The 22,139-nt window shown below is 45.1% G+C and overlaps 1 protein-coding gene across 1 annotated transcript; it reads right to left on the minus strand.

Moving 5' to 3' along the window:
* Positions 1-4,841: 4,841 nt before the first annotated feature.
* On the minus strand, positions 4,842-20,989 carry LEMD2 (LEM domain nuclear envelope protein 2). The gene is made up of 9 exons (XM_073320355.2): positions 19,679-20,989; positions 18,623-18,663; positions 17,728-17,803; positions 16,344-16,420; positions 15,415-15,494; positions 12,335-12,480; positions 11,165-11,266; positions 10,965-11,067; positions 4,842-9,522 (listed from the first exon to the last, which is right to left on the minus strand). The coding sequence occupies exons 1-9, from the start codon at positions 20,904-20,906 to the stop codon at positions 9,372-9,374; spliced, it is 2,004 nt and encodes a 667-aa protein (XP_073176456.1). The 5' UTR covers positions 20,907-20,989; the 3' UTR covers positions 4,842-9,371.
* Positions 20,990-22,139: the final 1,150 nt, after the last annotated feature.

A 22,139-nucleotide genomic window follows, 5' to 3' on the forward strand; every position in this document is an offset into this window, starting at 1 on the left:
AATGTTTCACCTAAGGAGAGATCCGTCTGAGAGGTGAAATCAGTTGTAGCCATCTTCAGCTACCCGTTTTTGGTACTAATTCATGAGAGAGAGTTGCGAAAGATAGTGATGGTTCCTCCCTGGTCTCTGCTAGCTAAGCTATCCCGTGGCCAGGGAGCAAATTTAACAGGCAAAGCAGAGGCAATGAGATTAGCTGGGCAGCACTGCAAGGAATTTTCCACCTAGCAAGACATGAAGGCCGAACACATTTACACCAGGGACTGTGAGTAGAGAGAAGGGTGGTGGTGGTGTATGACAGAGAGGAAGGGAGGACTAATGGGGAATGGAGGGAGTCTGTGCCTTTATGGGCTGAACTTCCCAGGCAGAGAGTCTGGCTGGAGTGCTTTGAAGCTTTTGTTATGCACAGCTAAACTTGGAACCAGACATAGAATACAGAAGAGCTCTTGCAATCACTGAGTGATCAGTGAACATCACAGGCATGAATAAGTGAAAGGAGAACATCAGGAAAAACTTCCTTTGATGAGACTGTGGGAACAGTCCCCCCAGAGATGAGGAAATGATGGGATGTCCATTGGCTTGAATCACTTCAAACACAACTGAAAATCACCCACAAATAGTTAAAGCGAAACTCAGACACCTCCCAAATAACCCCCATACCAGCTCCCCGCCATGAAAAGCTGTAAGGAATCTTTGTGGGATTAGGAACTTTAGAGAACTCAAAAGATTGAGGAGACACTCATGACAAAAGTGAGATTTTTTTTGTTTTCATGTGAGACAAGTCTGTCCCTAGGAGCTTGCACTGTAGACAAAGGAAGATTATAGAATAGAAGATTCATAGACTAGTCCAAGCCCCTGCTCAAAGGGGGACCAATCCCCAATTTTTGCTCCATTTCCCTAAACAGCCCCCTTAAGGATTGAACTCACAACCCTGGGTTTAGCAGGCCAATGCTCAAACCACTGAGCTATTCCTCCCCCTAGATAAGCTAGTCCCACTTTACAGATGGGGAACTGACGAAGAGGAAGGTGGCGTGAGATGCCCAAGGCCACACAGGAAGTCTGGGGCAGAGCAGGGAACTGACCCTAGGCCAATATATTAACCACAAGTCCAAGCCTCACCCCCCAGGAAGTCAGTATCATTTGTGCCTATTTTACACAACAGGCAGAGAAGTGCAAGTGACCGGTCCAAGGCCACAGAGGGTATCAGTGAGAGAGCCAGGCTGAGAACTCAGGGATACCTGGCCTCCAAGCCCTAGCCCCTGCCCACACCCCTGCCCCATAAACCCCACTCTTCTTGGATGTCATATGTATTTATAATGCATGCTTTAACTGAAGAGACTTCATTTTTGTCATGCCAGGTGATGTCCCTTTGCAGCTCTGGTACCATTAAGACAAGTATTCTGAGGTTGATTGGACAGAAGCCCGTGAAATAGTCTGAGGTTGTAGCCTTTGCAAGGTCTCTGGGACTGCTAGCAGGGCTGATCACCTTAGCTGAATGGGCCACAGAGCACCAGAGGCAATTACTCAGGTACTTAAAAAGCCAAGTGCTCTAGGGGGACATTAGCCCCTTCTCATATTAAAACTATGCTAAGAAGAACTAATTGTAGGCACAAAGATCGTATTACCCGTGGCCGGCTCAAGGCTGCAGCCGAGGTTGGTCAGAGGTTCTCTCTTGGCACCTTGCGTTGCTGAAGTAGGAGGTTCCTAGAATTGTATTTTGTGCATCCTTGGGACACACTATTCCTTTAACGTTTGTCTGATACGTGCTAACTGGATGTATGCCACAGAAACACAGTCTCAGGAACAACGTGCTTGATTAAGGCATTTCTTTTAGTCTTTAAAATGAGGTTTTCAACTCTCTTTCCTTTGTTGGAACCCCTCTCCCTTGCTTCCTTACCACCGTTTGCATTCCTCCACCTCCACACCAAGGCTAGTTTGTTATTGGAGGGTTGTATGCTAACACAGGAATCCACACACTAGCTTATTAACATAGAGGGGCTTGTGCACTTGTGCAAAGAGGGCAGGCAGATTTGTTGCAGGATTCTGGGCATTTCATTTGTGTTATTGTAGGGTTGCTCATGAATGCCGGGCTGTAGACATTATTCTAGTAATGTCGGGTTGTTCTACGGAAGAGAACGGTGTATACCGCTTTACTCTCAGAGGATTACTTTTGCGTGGTGGTGTCTGCATGCTGGTTAGTTACTGGAGGGTGGCTTGATAGTGCAGCACCATGCACTCTGCTTGCTTCTTGGGGTGTCATTACATGCACACAGCTGCTGCCGCTTAAGTATTTCAGTGTTTGTTTAAAATAAATCCCTGTTTTAGAAAAGGAAACAGCCCAAATTGTACAGACTGCTCTTGCAAACAGACAGGCAAGAGAAAAGGACACTCTACTCCCCCCGCCCCGCCTGTGTCCCTTTAAATGTGAGGCTGCAGCCCTGCCAGCAGCCTAGCTGAACAAGCCTCTCCATGCTGTGCCAGAACATAATCGAAATCTTATTCTCTCCCAGGGTGACAGTGAAATTCATTTCCCAGCCTTTACTTAATGTTATTAACAAAATGCAAGCCTGATGCACAGCGCTAAGCAAGATACTTGGCTGGAGGGAGGGGGATGAGGAATAGATGCCCTCCTGCTTTTCTAGGTTATCTAAACACCGGCTGACGCTGGCGTCCTGTCCCGGTATGAACTGCAGCGGCTACTTCTCCTGAGATTAAAAGGCTAATTTTATCTCACTTGTAGAGCTGGGCTGAAAATATATGAATGATCCATGGCTCAGCCATCTGGAGGAAAGAGTGGATGGAAAAATCCAGACTCAGTTGGGGAAAAAAAAGTGCCAGAGCTGGTCTAGATGGAGATAGCACCTCGCTAGCTGGAGCTGAAAATCACACTGAAAGGAAGTAACGCCCGAGAGTCAGGGATAGGTGGTGCAAAAGCAACAGCTGCCTGCTTGCTGGTCTTAAGTCACGCACATAGCAAACCAGCACCCACAAGTGGCGAGACCCTGCATCCCTAACCCACTACCAGGGACAGAGGAAGCAGCTGAAACAAGCCCAGAAACAGTGGGGCTGTCAGGTGCCAGTCGTGGGGTGGCGTGGGTTAACATCAATGGAGGGTTTGACTCTTCGCCTCCAAAGCCATGCTCTGATTGACCAACTACGTCCTTCTGATGCGGTCACTAAACCAGGGAATTGCATGTATAGGACCTTATAGGTAGGGAAAAAAATATGTAAACAAACCAGCAATCACTATACCACAGACTGGCTTCCAGCAGGACACACCCTCGACCCTTACTGCTTCTGAGCCTGGGGCTGCTTTACTGCACCGGTGAGGGATGACAGCCCCCTATCATCCACTCCTTGTCTCCTTTAATGTCTCCATTAACGCTTTTTTGGTACCATGAAATGTCCCCTCCCGACATTCTAATTTTTCTGGTTCTAGAATCCAGTTGTTTTTCTGGAATAGTTAGTGCTACATACAGTACTAAAGCCTGGCCCTAAAGGAGATTCCCAAGAGCTCAGTGTTACTCAATGGCAAAGACACTTTCTCCCACCAGGAAAGGTAGTACTGAGAGACTCCCTATACTCCCAGCAAAGTTGCTAGAGGATATTGAAGTATCTCCAGGGGAGCTACTCTCACTGCAGTAGCAGAATAGGGATCCAGGTCCATAGGAAAAGTTTGTTGTTGTCAAAACATGCTACAGTTAACCATAAGCTGTGAGGCATTAAACTGCCCCTAACATACCACCGCAGGGTGTGCATTACTTAACCACTGGGGCCTTGCTCTGGGATCTGAGCACAAAGCCAAATCCAACCCCAGCCAAGCCATTCCAGCTCTACTGGGGCTGATGGTTTAATTTTCATATACCTTTGGTGGTAGGAAGGCAAAGGCTGAAAATACTTTGCCAAGTGATGTTTTGGGGAGGGCTGAGAAGTCCAGAGGGGCAGGGTACAGTCTCCCTCTTCCAGCTTTTGGAACAGGGCTCTTAGGCTGTGATAGGTGCTGTCAATAACATTTGCTATAGGAGGTGGATGAATAGGTAGGTCTTATGCTGCCATCGAGCCATCTGTGAGCTAAATCTACCCAGCCTAGCACTCCTGCCAGATGAATAGTGCCAGGTTTGTATGACAAGCTACAAGCAAAGGAGGGAAGATCTTCTAACATCAGTTGAGGGCTAACGGACCAAGCTGGAGGTACATGAACACTGGAGGCCTGATCAAAACCAATAAATCAATGGAAAGACTCCCGCTAGCATCAGTAGGCTTTGGATCAGGCCCTATCTGAACCCCCTAGGAATGGTCCGAGCTGCAGCAGCCTGCCTTAAGACAGCCATAAAAATAATTTGCTCCAGAGAGGCTGTTTTTCAGTGAGAAAGCATGGGCCAGTGGTTAAAGCAGAGGATGGGAAGCCCAGGGATCTGGCTTCCATCCCTGGCTCTGTGTAGCCTTATGCAACTTGTTTTCCACCTTTTCTACCTGTCACCAGTGGCACCTGTCTCACCGTGGTGTTACGAGGCTTAATTCATTGGAGCTTTTCTGATGCTTGCCCTGAAGGCACTGTACAAGTGCAAAGGGTCATTCTCTAAAGGCTGAACGAAGTTGCAGTGGAAAGCCCGGAGCTGCTTGGGAGGGATCGCTTGAAACAAGGGGCCAGCCCTTTGGAGGTGGGTCCCTTTGGACAGATTGCACTGGATGTTCTTTTTATTCTTTAGTTCATGTTGCTCTTTCCAGTAGAACTGGCACCGCTCCCTAACTATGCCTCCCATAAATAAAGCATAGCATCAGCTGTCATGTCGGTGGGAGACAAACATTTAATAATATGAAAACCTTTAAACGGAAGAAGGAAATAAAAAGATAAAGGGCAAATTTTATTTTAGATTCCTTGCTGGTACATATATATATTTATATGACAACAAGGGGATGAGAGAGCTTTATCAGCCCCCCATTTGAGGATTTATTCACATTGTCCTAATGCTTACAGAGAGTGGGGGAGACTTTAAAAACGATAAAGTCAGTACAAGTGGTAAGGAAAGCACTGAACAGGGGAGATTGATCAAATAGCTGAATGACCATTTGGAAAATGGGGACAATTCTTCATCTTTTGTATAAGCACTTTGGGATCTACAGAGTGCGCTGTACAGGTGTTTGGAACTGTCAGTACAGTTTTACAGAGCAAGCAGGAACTAGGGTTCCTAATAGAGACAGACAGTAAGGATAGCCTTAAATTAGTTATATAGGGTTAAAGCCCTCTTCATTTTCAAAAAGTTATTACCCAAAGCTTCCCTCTGCCCCGTCTCCCAGGGATCATTACGGGGGAGTTCTTGGCAGTTTGGTTTGAAGCAGGCAGACAGATAGGTACACCAAACCCCCAGACTATTTCCTAACTCTGCATATATCCCAGCTGTAACTTAGCAACCTATGCTGGGCACTAGCATCTAAACAGAAATGCGGTCTTGGAGGAGGGAGGTTTAACTTTTCATTAAGCACCACTCCTCTTTCTACCCTTTTCTGTTCAGATACCTTAGAAACAACAAGAGAGACACTTTAGAGAATATTTTCCAAGACAGCAAAAGGAGTTAGGTACCCAATTCCTGTCAGCTTTCAGTGGGAGATGGACAGCTAATTCTCTTTTGTGCCATTGAAGAGTTGCCTCTTTGTCACCAAGACATACATTATGAGATAAACAAACATATCTCACCAACCCAGAGCCTATGAGTCAGCTGTGGCCATAGAAGTTAAGTGTTGATGATTCAAACTCTGCTCGTTTCAAGAGCCTGCTTGTGAAAGCCACTGTCAGCTTGTGATGCACAGTCATGCTGACCCACAGGCTTCAGCTAACAGAGATGCATTAGAAATACTTAGGTGGATGGATACTAGCAGGAATAGGGGCTTGCTCATGTTCTTGCAAGGTTTAGAAACTATTTCTACCTGGCAGGCTCATTTGAAAGATGGCCTCTCAGATATCTAAGAGGTGGGTTGGGACTTTCCGATCTTTTCCCTTCACCCCGTCATGGCTATTTTCTCCCTGCTATCCTTGGCAGAAGTGCTACCATGACATGAGTTTTCTACAGCAGACACACGAGGGTAAAGGAAATAGTACTACCGACCACTCACACAGCCATTTCAACAGTAGGTCTCAAACTGCTTTACAAAGGAGGTCAATATCATTATCCCATCTGTAAAATGGAGAAATAGAGGAGCAGAGAGGGGAAGTGACTTGCCCATGGTCTCCGAGCAGGCCAGTGGTGGGAACAGAATTCAGATCGCCTGAGTCCCAGTCCAGTACCCTAGCCACCTGCTTCCCTAGTTTTCCTACAATAGCCCTTGGCATTTGTATAGCCCTTTTCATCTGAAGATCTTACGCCACTTTGGAAAGGCAGGTGTCATCCTACTCTTAACTGAGACACAGAAGTAAAGTGACTTGTCCAAAGCATCACCATGAGTCAGTGACAGACTGGAACAGAACCCAGGACCACAATTTTCAGAAGCGATTAATGATTATGGATGCCCGACCTGAGCTGCCTTAAAGGGATCTGGCTTTAAGAGCGTGGGTACATGACACCTTGAACGCATGGCGCCCAAAATCAACAGTCACTTTTAAACATATTACCTATCTCCTTGCTCTCACGTCTGCAGCTTTAACCACTGATGATGTGGCCAAGTGTTGGTCAATCGGCTGTTAGAAGTTAATGTTCGTAATATTTCATTACACATAAAGCTGTCATCCCCTTTTTCACAAGTGTCCACATGGGATTAATCCTTCTCAGTCTACACCTTTCAGGAATATCATAATTTCCCAACAGAAATCAGTTTCACCTGCCTACAAATGTAAGTGCTCAGAAGGCAATGAGAACACAAAGGGCAAGATCTCTCCTGCCTTGTACTATAGCAGCCCGAACACCCACTAAATTGTGCTAAAGAGTTTAAAAACAATAAAGTAAACTTCAGGTAATATTTTGGATTGCAAAATGAGGATAAATTCAATGTTCAAACAAAAGCTGATAAAATGCCATTTGGAAACTGAAAAAAAAAACAAAAAACCCAAAATAAAAAAAGAACCTGACAACAGGTTTCAGAGTAGCAGCCACATTAGTCTGTATCCGCAAAAAGAACAGGAGGACTTGTGGCACCTTAGAGACTAACAAAGCTCCTGATGGGCTAAGACCACTGACTATCATGCTGACCAGTAGCGTCTCACTGGTTTCTTGTGCTTGCCTGTTGGCTCGTCTTATACTTAGACTGTAGGCTCTTTTGGGCAGTGACCATCTTTTTGTTCTGTGTTTGTACAGCACCTAGCACACCTGGATCCTGGTCCTTGACTACTGCAATACAAACATTAATATATAATATTAACAAATTTATTCCGCAAATTAAATGTATAGACACAAGTTAAATGTGTAATAAATTGCACCAACTCCGTGAGACGCATCCTACAAAAAAAGAATTTCATCAACAGTACAAATGATTAGTGCAGTGTTGGGCTTTTTTGCTCTAGATCCGGTGGTTTAAAAAAATTACAAACCATATACATTTTAAAAAGACAGCAGGCACAATGGGAGTTTTCGCAAGCACCAATGGATATGAAGATCTTGTCCTTGCACATTAAAAGAATAAAGGCTGCCTTTATTTTATCAATGGTTTTAATCAATAAGCCGTGGGAAAGATGGTTAATGTCTTGGATACAGCTGTTGAGTTTCCTCTTTTGTTCAAACACCCTGCCTATGCCATAAAAGGGAACATACGGGGATAAAATTCAACTCAGCATGGGATTTCTCCTACTTAACTAATAAGGCCTCCCGTTGCTTTGTTTCTGGAGATTGCTTTTCCGAACTGAGTTTCTCTGACAAGCCAGCAGGATATATAATGAATCTGAGGCAGCCAGCAGAATGCATAGGTGAAAAAGCCCCACTAATCCTTCAAACTTCAGCGTGGCCAGCAGGGGAAGTAGAAGTGCAAGCTTCATGGTTAGAACACACTTCCAGACATTAAGAAACCAGTTCAACCCTTCCTGGGTACTTTATAAAATTACTTCTCAACGCAATTCCATGGACAGGATTCAATGGCCTCGTCAAGCTTGCCTGCTGATCCTGAATCTTGAAGCAGCAGCTCTCCATGAACACGGGCACACGCATATTATATTTATGACACTAATGGAAATAAAATCCACTGGTTATAAGGGGTCAAATCACTGCTGGCATAAGGGGGTGAAGCCAATGGAGTTATGGCTGAAATGGATTTGGTCCTGGCTGTCTGAGTGGAGATTGGGACAACAAGTTTATGATGTTGGGAACCCTGAGAACAACAGTATCTCAGCCCTGCCTAGGCCACTACACTCCAGTGCTATTTTCTCCTCAAAAACAAACACTTCCTAATTGTACATAAAACCAAACATATGTAGCCAAACAGCTGGAAATACAAACTACAATGCCTGCAGTGTTAATGAGCAGAGATCAATTCTTCATTAAGTGTTGTGGCATTGCCACATTAACTTCTGCAAACAAATCCTGCATCAACACTGTAAGCATTGTGTATCTGCTCTCCAAAAGAACACACACACATTGCGCTGCCCAGTATAGACATGTACATTCACCCTGGATGTTCATTCCCAAGGGGTTTTTTTTGTACATATGGAGTGATCGTTTTTGGCTGCAGCCATAAGAGCGTGCTCCTTACGTACACCTGTGTTCTGTCATTTGCCACCTGTTCCCCCGTTCCTGGTACAAGACAAAGCACAATGAAAGCTGACACACAAAGCACAGGAGATCATCACCTCTCCTCCAGCCCCCCAAATCTCTCAAGGCACATGACACTGCCATCACTCAATCCCACCCACCCTTTGTAAAGGCAAAACAAATACAGAGCTCTTCTCTGTTAAGTGTCAGTTAAATGCTTGATTCCTGGTGTGCTAGTGAGATAAAAGCATAAACTAATGGAACCTAACTCCCATTCCTGATGTTTCCATGGGAAATATTAATTCTTTTAAAAAACATTTGCTGATGGGTAAAACCACTTGTTGGTCTTCCCACAGTAAAGATCACCTTTAAACCTCCTACCCTTTGGGCAAAGAGATCCCTTGCCCCTTTCTGTTAGATATTAAAGGGCGATTATATGTTTGTTTACTCATGGAGCTCAAACACTCACTGGACAGCTAGCTTTGGTGTGCTTCTGGCTCCTTCTCTAGCTCAAGTCCATCTTCTAACAAGCCAAGATTATTGCCCTAAAAATAATCTGTTAAGTGTCTCTCAGAAATAGAGGGTAAGGGGGTCGGGATGATTCTAAACTGAGAAAGTTAGAACTCCTGTCCATCCCTTCCCACATCCAGAGAGGGAATTGTCCATTTGCACAGACTGAACCAACGGCTCCTCCTTTGCTCCGGGTTAGTGCTCTGAATCGGAGACGTAAGAGGGCTGTGTCCACCTCCACACCAGCATATCCTCTCCTGCTATTCGGTGTGACTCCGTCTGAATCCGCGATTCGTTGGAAGCCAGGAAGTCCACAGCTCTGTTCCAGACCCGCTTCATTTTTTTCCTGGAAGTAGCAGCAAAACGGAATAGTGATTTCTGCCTTATGTTTGCTTGCTTAGCGCACTTGTCACTGCCTACAAAGTGACTCTTAACCTCCTCCCATTGCCTTCCAATAGACAGTAAAGGAGATCAAAGCGAACATTCAGAACTAATTCTGAGACAGTGCGTCAAGGCGCCAACTCTTTATACATGGCTCTAATACTGTGGAAGATGAGCCCTCCAGGCAGTACAAGGAGGCTTATGGATTGCACAGAATTCCAAACTTGAATTGTGGTGCAAGGAGACCCCAATTAGTATTTTTCCCCAAGGACACTTGCAATAACGTTTGCAGAGCTCCCTTAGATTTTAGAACACAAAGTGGAGCTTGCCCCAGTTCTGGATCCGTGTTTAGTTGTGCTCCCAACTTTCAGTTCAGGACCGCATGCAGGCAAATAAGCTCAAACCTTTTTGATCAGATCAAACCACATCAGACCTTTTTCCTACCAGTAGTACAGTGACTGATTAAGGATGAGAATGATTAAGGCTTTGTCCTTCATAACAGCATGGATCTCAAAGTACTCTATAAAGTAGGGACGATCTCCATTTTACTGAAGAGGAAACTGAACTTTAGAGATGAGGCAAATGGCATACTGCAGCAAAGAAAAAACAGGACCCCTGTCTACTAACGCCCCATTCTGTGATCCAGCTACTTGACCACACTGCCTCCTTGAAGAGCAACAAACCCAGTAACCTACCTGTAACTGGATAGTGTCTCCCAATTACATTTGCCTAACTGGCAATTGCTTTGCTCTGGCTGGCAGGAAACCCAAATTGATTAATGAGCTTAGTCTCACTCCCATGGCAGGCAATGCACAGAGCCATTCAGGAAAGAGCTACTCTGATGCTCTGGCTACACACTGGATGCCTCAATTCTGAAAGGCACAGCACTGCAGTCCTCCTGGCCAGATGATAGGTCAGAGCGGTGGAGACGCTCAGGATAACATCTGATTCAAGTTTAGATGAGGGAACACAAACGGAACACCCAACAGCCAGGAAAAGCAAACAAAAGCTAATTTCTGCTTGATATGACCATGACAGCACACCTGTGTGAGTGTTCAAAACGTCAGCACTAGGAGAAGAGCTCTGCGTGGCTTGAAAACTTGTCTCTCTTGTCAACAGACATTGGTCCAATAAAAGATTGCCTCATCCACCTTCTCTCTCTCTAATATCCTAGGACTGACATGGCTACAACTACACTGCATAGCACTAGGCCGGTCCCATTTATCCCGAGTGGGTTATAACAGTCTGGGTTATGTCAGAATCTGTTACAATCCCAAAGGCCAGACTCATTCCTCTAAAACTCCTCACACTCCACTCCCCAACAAGTCTGCTTCCAGTCGGTTACCCACAAAGTACACTATGACCTGAGCTGAAGGCCCCCTTCCTAAAGGGAAAGGATTTGCTCACCTGCTTTGGGGTGGGATGAGGGTGTCGCGAACGTGAAGGATGCCTACATATGGGTATCGCTCCAACCTCTGTTCCCACTCTTTGTAGTGATCCTGGACAGCAGCTGTAAGAGGAAACCGAATGGGGCAAATGGGGAGTGAAACTGTCTGAAACGAAGAGACCATTTTAAATTAGATCGCCAAAGAGCAGTTGGCCTCTACCTATGATTTTCTTCACCATTTCATACATGGCCTGCTCCTCTTCTTCCATCTTCCGCCAGTGATACTTCAGGAGTAACAGGATCCCCCAGAGGGCAATTAGACCTATGAGTGGAAGAACACAAATGGAAGCATGTGCACTCATATACATGTGTTCAGTGGATGTGAGCTGCTCTATTTCCTACTCTTATCAGAGACTGGTTTTGTTCTCTGCTATCCAGGGCCCGCCTGGAACTATATCGGAGTTATTCATGTTGTTTACTGTGACAACCACAACGCATGGGAATTCTGAAACGGACAGTGCTTGGAGTCAAACTCCCAAGGGGAGGGATTTCTTGGCAGACCTCACCTGTAGTGTTCCCTTCCGCCAGAAAAATCAGGATGACGACTGGTCTCTACGGCATTAAAATTCAAGACCCCTCACTTTGACAGAGCCCACCCCACAATAATCCAGAAGAACAGTCGTGCTTCACTGCTCTCGAAATAAGGGGTCAGAAAGGAGAGGAAGGAAGGCCTTGTGGTTAAGGCACCAGACTGAGACTCATGAGATGTAGATTTAAGTCGTGACTTTGCCATCTATCTCCTTTATGACCATGAACAGGTCACTCAGTCTCTCTGTGCCTCAGTTACCCATCTGTAAAATGGGAATAATGATACTTCCTTTGTCTGTCTTTTGACTATTTAGATTATAGGCTCTTCACAGCATGGCAGGAACTCACCATGTGTCTGTACAGCACCTAGCAGTTGGGCCCTGATCTCAACTGAAGCATTTGGGCACCACCACAATACAAAAAATGGACAAAAAACAAAGAAATACTCCAACTCATTAACAGTGATGCCAGAAGACTGAACAGTGTTGTACAAGGAAGGGATGAGAACTGAATCTTTGGGCAGGTTGTTACTAGACTAATTTTGCAGGCCATCACAACGAATGCTTGAGAAACACTTAAATGAGACAGACAGCTGATGAACTTGGTGGTTTGAAATAAAGGAAAAGCACTTACTGCAGGACAATGGGTCTCTACAGGTCTCCTTCTATTGCTAGATCACAGGTTAATTAGATAGAAATTAACTCACCAAGAGAATTCCTTTAACATTTATCACTAGTTTAATGTGGTTGTGGGAGTGGTTATACGGACGGGGAAAGCTCAGCTATGAAGGCTAAAGGCTTACTCCAGAAGAAGATGAAAAGGTTCATAATGGCAGTGCTTATTGCCCGGCGGAAACGACAGCCTAACCCCATCCGAGGACGGGTGGATTCGAGGCACACCACCTGGTCTACACTGGTAACCGGTTCTGATGGGTCTTCCCCTTTTAACCTGATGGGAAAAGGCAGAAAACCACCTCTGAAGAGTGCAGACACTCCAGCAACAGGCTTTAATCAGGACAAGGTACGCAAACACATTGCAGCAGCTGTAACTCTTTCAGCAAACCGTGTAGAAAACACTAAAGCATTCTCACTACTGGTCTTTCCAGAACATTTCAGCACTGGCTGCTTAGCACGGGAGGAATATGGCTTTAGAAAAGGCAGCAGGATCAGAACTCCCACTGGTAAACTGAAGTCTCCCTCTGCAGACGCTTTGACAGCACTTCTCAGGGTGCAGAAGATTCAACTTTAAAATTGGATTCCCCTCTCCCAGCATAGAGAAATGGAAATGTTTACTGAGTCACCCATCAGCAGTTGTGCAGAGAGCAGCTGGGAGCATGTGAATGTCTGTGGAGCCTGCACTGTTTTCCTTGCTACAGATAAGCATAAACAGTTCAGCTGGAAAAGTGACACCAAATCAAATATGGCTAACGTAAACCAGACACAATCTTGGAAAGCATTTATGGCACAGTTCATAACACATTCCCAAATTCATTCGTACATCCACTACGCAATCAGATTCCCTTTGCACTTATAGCACAGAGAGACAGACCAATCTACATCTATGTTTGCTTCCTTCTTGGATCTATTAAATCAGTAGGCATTAGGTAAATCCAACTGAAAGTGCTCCAATTTGTAAGAGATGGATTAAGATTTTTTTTTTAAAAGCTACCAATTCACTCTAGAGATGTAATGAATAGCCCACTGTAGACAGGTAGTGCAAATTACTTGAACCCTTAGTCCAGCAGCATACAAACAACAAGCCATTGGCAGCTTACAGTTTTTTAACTGAGCCTTGCTGTAATTGGAGACACCCAACTGTTTCACAGCCACTTTGTCTGATTTATAGTCCAAATCTTAAATGAATTACCAAGCACAGCGATCTTATTTTGTTCTGCTTTTACTAGTGCAGTGTCAAAATAACTTCACATAACGTCTGTGAAAAGGCCAACAGCAGGTTTTTAGCACACTCTACATTCTTACTGAGTTTCACAATGAGCTGCCAAACACTGGATCAATTTGGTGAGCTGTTGATTAAGTTGTTAAGAATGCACCTGAAGAAGTGGGGTTTTTTACACACAAAAGCTTACGTCCAAATAAATCTGTTAGTCTTTAAGGTGCCACCAGACTCCTCGTTGTTGTCGTCTTTTTTTTAAAGAAATAGACAACACCTGGAACATTAGATTACAGCAGTAGCTGTAGGGGGCAGGTTGGGAGGAAAAAAAAATGGAATTCTACGCAAGCTATGCCCACAACTCCAGTGTTTCTCCTGAAATGAGTTACATAGCAGTGAAAGAGCTAACTATATTGACATTTCAATTATCATTACTAGACCCCAGAGTTAATACTGAATGGAGACAGGTCACATCTTTGTGAGTTATGTTAGTATGTCCACTGACTCAGGAAGACAATACTGCATTGGGTTAACATTCTGAATGTTATATTCAACTATAAGGGCTATAAGGCTTAATATTTTGTTTCCCTGCATCATTAGATCCTTCAGAAACTCATAGAATCATGAGATGTGCTGGTATGGCATAACAATACATGCTAGTTCAATCTAATCTCTGATAACTGCAAAGGGGCAACTTCAGATTGCTAATAATTTCCTTCCTTGACAGTTCTCCAAAATAAGTTTGCTTTCAAATAATGTATCTGCGTTTTGGTGCTTTAAACTATGTCTATAGTGGGTCCCTGCCTACAATTAGTGGTTCTTAATATCTCCCACACAGTCCATGAGGATATCCGAATGAGACAGGCAGAGGAGCCTTTATAAATATACAGAAAGGACTTATATAGCATTTTATATTTTTCAAAGGGCTGAACAAAACCTTAAGCTGATTTTCACAGGATGATGATTTCTAACTAGACAAAATTCAGGATTGTCAAATACAAATATTCCTCCCTCCCCTCTCAAGTGTTAAAATCATGGCTGTCCATGAAGCAGAAGAGGAACTACTCTATCTCACACAGATCCAGCACCCGGTAAAGGTAATGGGAGCCTTTCCATTGATCAGGTATTCTGCTAGTAATACATGCTAATGCAGACACACTCTGAAGATGCCATTCAGAATTTTCTTTTTAAAATAGCAACCCTCATCCTCAGATCCCACAGCATTTTACTCACTAACTACCAGGATTGCTTCAGTCACTACTGAAATTCAGTCACCTCAGTAGTGGAATGCAGCTGTACATTAGAACACCAAAGCAGCATTTGCAGCAGAAACACTGGAGAGAGCGGTATCCAGTGGAAAGCGCAGGGGAGAATTTTAAAAGGCAGATTATAATCACACAGATTTGGAACATGGGCAGGACATGTGGACTAACACTTCAAATTTTTTTGCAGCGCTGTTGTAGCAGTGTTGATCCCCGGATATTAAAGACACACAGCGGGTGAGGGAATATATTTTGCTGGACCAACGTACGTTGGTGAAAGAGACAAGCTTCCGAGCTACACAGACCTAAAGTAGAGTTCTGTGCCACTTGAAAGCTTCTCTCTTTCACCAACAGAAGTTAGTCTAATAAAAGGTATCACCTCACTCCTAAATCTTGCAGTAAGTACCAGGGGATCTTTAATAACCACAAGAATTCAGGACCTCAGATTTACCAGTCATCTGAAAGACAGCAGCTCCACGAGCACAGCGCCGGGACACTGACTCAGGAAAGAACATCGCCTACCGAATCACCAACAGTTACTGCAGCACGCTACTTGTAATCTGGAGGTTCTCCCATTCAAGTACTGACCACCCCAATCCTGGCTTAGTTTACGAGATCTAACAGGATAGGCGACATGCCAACAAGCCAATATACACTAAATATCAAATTACATAAGATCAGCCCGTGCTGTGAATTATAACTTGAACAGCTTGTGCAGCCACTCACTCACCATATCCCTAAATCACTGTTACTGTTCAGTATCCATTGCAGGGCATCTTCAAACTTCTCTGGGGAACTGCCGGTTACATTCTACGTGAAAGAATCGATAAAAAGATTAGTTCTGCATTCATTTGCGAAGGTGGAACAACATTATTGCTTTGCGGTAAAGGGAAAAATTGCTTTACCTGTATTTTTTTGCTAGATTACTTCTTATCAATTTAACTAACTCGGCAAACTGGCAGAGAGGCAAACCAAATCTACAGACTGGCCTGGAATCTTGACTAGAATTTGTAACTTGGTACATCATACATGAAGCACACCGTAAAACAATATTCTCCTTATGTTTCTGAGACTAACTGCTAAACACAACATAATCTTGCTGACAATCTTCTTTGAAGAAGTGGAACATTAGATCAAAACAGCCTGCCTCCTATCACTTGGGGGTGAGTTGGGGAAAACCTTACTGCTTCCATTCCTCAATACAGGGACGTTTTTGGCATCAAAAGACTGACAACTAAGGTGGAGCAACAATCATTAGTTAAAAATTAGTTAAAAAAATCATTAGTTAAAAATCCGATGAAGTGAGCTGTAGCTCACAGAAGTTTATGCTCAAATAAATTGGTTAGTCTCTAAGGTGCCACAAGTCCTCCTTTTCTTTTTGCGAATACAGACTAACCCGGCTGCTACTCTGAAACTAATCATTAGTTAGATTTACAACAGCTAAATTAGTGTTGACAGAGAGATGGAGTAGAAGATTGTTTTCTGAAAGAAATGCGGAGAACAGGACTGGCCAAAGGAACAGCTGGAAAGATTGGAAAGACTCAGAACTGGATGAAGAAATGAAGCAGATGGTACATTGTTATATAAAGCAATAAATAACAGATAGAAAGAAATTAACTGCAATACACAACAATTAACACTCATTCCAATCCTACTTACCGCCACATAATCCTTTGCTTCACTAACCAGAATGCATTTACTTTTTAGCTTCTCAGGGTTTCCACACTCAAAACTACCTAGAAAACAAGTCGAATAGATGGAAACAACCCTGAAAAAAAACAACTCTTAAACAATCAGGAAATGCCCTGAACCATCTGGAAGTGTTATTCTTTTAAATCACTTTTAGCTGTAGCCAAAATGTTTACACAGAAGACTGGAGTTAAATATTCTAGCCAGATAATTTTATGACCTTTAATCAAATTTGTAGCTACTGTATATAGGCTAAGACAAGGGTTCTCAAACTGGGGGTCGGGACACCTCAGGGGGTCACAGGGTTCTTACATGGGGGGTTGTGAACTGACAGCTTCCACCCCAAACCCCGCTTTGCCGCCAGCATTTATAATGATGTTAAATATATAAAAAGCATTTTTAAGTTATAAGGAGGGGTCACACTCAAAGGCTAGCTACATGAAAGGAGTCACCAGTACAAAAGTTTGAGAACCACTGGGTTAAGATAAGGGCAATCAAATGTATTGCTTCAAGGTATACGCTACCCACCACACTAGCCAAGAAGAATACGGCCATCTCACTCTACAAAACTGCACATTTGGCCAAATGCATTAGGGACACTTTCCATCAGGTATGGCGGATGTTCAACTTAACTGAACTTAAACTTAACAAACCCAGACCATGAAACCCTGACTTGAAAAGAAGTCAGAACAGACGTATTAAATAATGGCTACTATGCTTTTGAGTACAAATTTTCAAAAGTGATTTAGGCACTTAAGAGCATAAGACTCACTGAACATGTACAGGAGTTGGGCTCCTAAGTCACTTTTCAAAATGGAACTCAAGCACTTTTGACAATTCTATCCATTAGCACAATATTAATAATATTTGCTTGACTGAATAATGAGAAAATATAAGAAACTTCTGACTGCATTTCCTTCTCCAACATGAAACCACTAGTCATTGACCCGGGCAGCCGCTTGTATTCTAATGTCTGGTTGGACTGTTTTGGCCAGTGCTCTAAGCCAATGTTTTACATAAACATATAGAAACGTTCTGGTGTTAGACTCAGGTGTCTTGCAAGCATTTGAGGCACTGGGTTTAAAAAAAAAAGTTATAAAGTTGAGCATTTGCATCTCAAATTCCCAATATATGATCTGCAAATAAGGCCGCCACCATACAAACACAGGTACCTTTGCAGAGACATAAGTGCATCAGTACAGCACAATTCACATTTAAAGAAAACATTTCCTTCACCTTTTGCCTGCTTTCTCAGTGCCCCTAAAGTCATTTGCACAAGGAAAATGTCCAGCCAGCTGGGAGATGCAGTTTGCTCAACCCTCCTAAGTGCTTTATAATGATAATCAGAACTCACCAGCTTGTATTGCCAGGTAGTTATATAATTCATACAGCATGGCCATTAAAATGTCCTTCTGTTTAGCTTGACAGAACTGAAAGTCAAAAATAGATAATAAACATCAATAGCAACAAGATAGCAATTAGATCAGCCAAAATACAAAAATAAAATACTAATAGAAGTGTATGTTCAGTTGCGCTCTACTTCAACTTGGTAAAATTAAAATACAGGATTACTGAGGCAAAAAGTCTCAGGGCCTAATCCTGTACATTGCTGAGCACCTCCTGTGAAATGCAAATGCCTCCAATTCCCAATCATCATAGCCTTCTACTCCAACAGCAGCTGAGGGAGCAGTTCCTTCAAACTCAGGTACAGTAAATAGATTTACGATATACTTCCCCAGAACATCACAAGAGACCAACTATCAATTTACCAGCATATATCACCACTCTGAATTTGATTCAGAATTCTGTCTCTCTCAATAGCACATTGTGGAATAAATCAGGGCTGCATAAACACATCTCAACAGAGATTAGGGATTTAGCTTTTTAAAGCTTCTATTAGAAAAGATGACTATATAGGCAAAATCTCTGTCACAAATCAAAGTCACTTCTGTTACAATTAACAAAAGAAAATAACACCAAGTGATTCAGATCTTCAGTAGCTTAAATCTATAACTTTCACATTCTTCTATACAGTCACAATCTAGTCTGGCCTGCAAAAAAAGAAAAAGAAGCCTATTAAATCTAACTCTAGTAAACCACTAAATTCCTCCTGTAAAATGATACAGGCTATTTGGCAGTGATATTGACAGTAACTGATTTGTGAAATTTGCTAGAATAGTTAACTGTCTTTGAGATGCCTGCCCCTACAGTAAGGATTTTTTTAAAATGAACTTTAAATTTACACTTACATCATCTGTCCTTGTCTCACAATCCACAGTTAACAGTTTAACTGAGAGAGAGAAGAAAATAAGGGTTAGTCAGCCGGAAAATAAAAACTTTGACAGAGAAAATAACTAGTAGTTAAAGCAGTGATTAAAAATAGCTACTTTTAAAGCATCTGATTCTTCTACCATTCATCCCATTGAGTATTACCTTACTAATCAAACAGTGCTATTGAAACAACTAAGGTAGGCCATATCGAAACCTAAATTAGTAACATACACATATCAGGGCAGAAACAGGGAATTTTGTTCAGTAAGCAAATAGTTTGGAGTTTCCAAACCATTTTGCAAATAATTCTAGAGAGAAGAGATGTTTTATGCTCTTGCAGTATTCACTGACTTTGAGAAAACAGGGCCGCCTGCTCACCTACTCTATGCACAAAACACCTACACCTGTGTTGCGTTTTGGCAACCACACTTCACAAATTCCTTCCACAAACCCTTTTCCTTCATTTTGGAACCAGACCAACAGAAGATTTCTGTGAATTTAATCTAGCAGGAGACTTAATCTGCTACAGTAGGGACCTAGCATGTCACTTTTTTTGCATATTTAAAATCCAATGTTCTTGGAGGTAAGCAGCAGAAGGCAATTTCAAGTCTTCTACCTTTGAAGTGGTCAAGATCAAGGACACTGGATGACTGTGCTTTGTATAAAATGACATTAAAACAGATGATGGGCAATTATATGGGCAGTACATCATTATGATGGATCATAAAATATGTCCTCATTGCTAGATGAAAATTTAACTCCCCATAAAAATCTATGGTTTTGAAGAATCTCAAGCCAAGTTCACTTGAAAAAAAACAACACAACCACAAGACACTTTTCCATGACTAACAAGGTGCCCCAGGAAAAGGGACTGGGGAGACAAGAGGCAAAGACAACACATGAGGAGAGGGAGAAGAAAAATAAATGCAGTGAAGATGGACAATAGGGGGGATGGAAACAAGAGGGGACTGAAGAGAAAGAAGGAGAGGAAAAGGGGAGAGGCGATTTAAAAATGAGTTTAATCCCCCACGTACGGTTCTCCTCTGCCCCCAGAAGCCAGGCTGGCCAAATCATCTTCACCCAGAGGATGCCTAGGAAAATCACCAACAGCACCAGGGTGGCCAGGTACAGGAACCAGGAAAGGTAGAACTCCAGACCCCTACCCTTTCCTACTGCACCCTGCTTGGGGGCTGTCAACTGACTTGTGGAGGTTAACCCTTCTCCCCCTGTCCTCCATGGGATCCTGCGGATTAATCCCCCTACTACTGTTGTTGTCCCTCCCTGGGTGCTGGGGGTTAACCCCCCGTCTCTTGTCCGCCACTGGGTGCTGGGGGTTAACCCCCCGTCTCTTGTCCGCCACTGGGTGCTGGGGGTTAACCCCCCGTCTCTTGTCCGCCACTGGGTGCTGGGGGTTAACCCCCCGTCTCTTGTCCGCCACTGGGTGCTGGGGGTTAGCTTCCTTTCCGTCTCCCATTGAGTGCTGGGGGCTAACCCCACATCCCTCATCCCCCGCTGGGTGCTGGGGGCTAACCCCACATCCCTCATCCCCCGCTGGGTGCTGGGGGCTAACCCCACATCCCTCATCCCCCGCTGGGTGCTGGGGGCTAACCCCACATCCCTCATCCCCCGCTGGGTGCTGGGGGCTAACTCTCTTTCAGTCTCCCACTGGGGCCTGGGGGCTAATCTGACATCTCTTGCCCCGCACTGGGAGCTGGGGTTGAACCCCCTTTCTGCCCTCCACTGGGGGCTGGGGGCAAGCCCCTCGGGGGCTGCTGTCTTCCCCAGAAGGGCCCAAGGGTTTAGCCCCGCTGTTACATCCCTGTGAGGGGGCTGGTACCCATCCTCCTCCTCCGAGCCCTCCTCCTCCTCACTCTCCCTACGGCCCTGGCTGTGGGCCCGGTGGGCCAGGGGGCTGGGCTGGCGGCGAGGGCCGGAGGCCGAGGCCGGCTCAGGCCTGGGGGCAGCGCCTGTGCTCTGGCTCCTCCGGCCGGCCGCCGCCTCGGCTCGCAGGCGGCTCAGCTTCTTGGCGTAGAGCTCGCGGGTGGAGTCGGTGATGGGCCCCGGCTGGAAGCCCAAGGCCCGCAGCTCGCGGCCGAGCTCGGCGTCGGACGGGCCGGCCATGCTGGGGGCCGCTGCCGCCTCGGCCCGCAGGCGGCTCAGCTTCTTGGCGTAGAGCTCGCGGGTGGAGTCGGTGATGGGCCCCGGCTGGAAGCCCAAGGCCCGCAGCTCGCGGCCGAGCTCGGCGTCGGACGGGCCGGCCATGCCCGGAACTACCGCCCGAGCGGGGCCTAGGCCGGAAGCGCCCTGCGGGAGGGGACGCAAGGGCCGCCATCTTGGGAGAGGCGGAAAGGCCTCTCGTCTCCATCTTGGGAAGGTCGATGTAAGTGCTTTGTGACGCCTAGCCGGGCCGGTGCGTCCGCCATCTTGGGAAAGTCAACCATTCCCGGACACCTCCCAGGGACGCCATCTTGGGGAGGTCAGAGCTCTGGTCCCAGGGGCTCTCTCTTCAGCCCTTATCATGCAGGGGCTGGGCGGGAAGGCTGTTTTGTGCCCTTCACAGGAAACAAGTTACACACAGGAGGAGGGGGGGGAGGGGGAGGGGGAGGGGGAGGTGGCTAGCTCAGCCTTTTATTTGTGACTGAGCCAGCGAAATGCCCTCATGTCCTGGCTTCCAGATGACCCATCGGTGGCACGTGGCATTGCCGGGGGGCGACACTTGGACGCCCCGTGGCATTGCCGAGGGTGACCGATGAGAGGTTGCATTGCCGTGGGGCGATGCTTTGGTGGCAGTGCCCTCCTGGCAGGAGGGGGGGCTTTGGTGCCAGGCTGCAGCGTGGCATGATGGTGGCCTTTGCTGCAGGGTGACAGGCGGACACTGCCGGGTGCCTTGGCAACAGCCTCTTTGCACCCTATGCCATTGCTGGTTTATGCCACCTTTCAATACAGCAAGAAGATGTGCTTGAGGTGTCACCGGGGTGCAACCAGATTTGTCCCCTGGGATAAAATCCAGGCACCCTAAATTGCCTCTGCTTTAAAAGCAGTCTCTCTTGTGCTGTTTTATTTCCCCAGTGAACATTTGGTTGCTGATCAAAGATAAGTGGAATAGGTAGGAATGGCCCTCACTCGAGGAGACCCAGCCTTGAGAACCGCAGACTGAAAATAGTTTGACACCAATGAATCCAGAAAAACTTGGTACCTCTGCCCCTTCCCATGCCCTTAGTTGTGTGTCCTACTGTGTTCAGAGCCCCACCCTGTTTTCAGAGACCACCCTGAAATACAGACTCATGGACTTTAAGGCCAATCCTCAATCCTGCCCCTATCTACTTTAGGCTATATTCTTTAAGCAACTGATTGTTTTGGTCCCGTGAGTGAACACTTAAGACAGGTTTCATCATAATTACTCTTGGCTGTTACCTCTGCAGTTGAATGGCAGCTACAGTGGGATAATTATATAGATAATTATAGATTGGGTTGGCTCATCTTCATCAGTGAGTA

The sequence above is a fragment of the Lepidochelys kempii genome, chromosome 21 (assembly GCF_965140285.1).
Source record: "Lepidochelys kempii isolate rLepKem1 chromosome 21, rLepKem1.hap1, whole genome shotgun sequence".
Taxonomy (NCBI): domain Eukaryota; kingdom Metazoa; phylum Chordata; order Testudines; family Cheloniidae; genus Lepidochelys; species Lepidochelys kempii.

Excerpts from the sequence above, each read along its gene's own strand:
- LEMD2 (XM_073320355.2), bottom strand. The coding sequence starts at position 20,906 with ATGGCCGGCCCGTCCGACGCCGAGCTCGGCCGCGAGCTGCGGGCCTTG. Across the intron at positions 15,495-16,343 it reads AAGCAAAGGATTATGTGGCG|AATGTAACCGGCAGTTCCCC; the intron begins GTAAGTAGGATT and ends TCTTTCACGTAG. Across the intron at positions 12,481-15,414 it reads AACAGTGATTTAGGGATATG|GTTAAAAGGGGAAGACCCAT; the intron begins GTGAGTGAGTGG and ends TTTTCCCATCAG.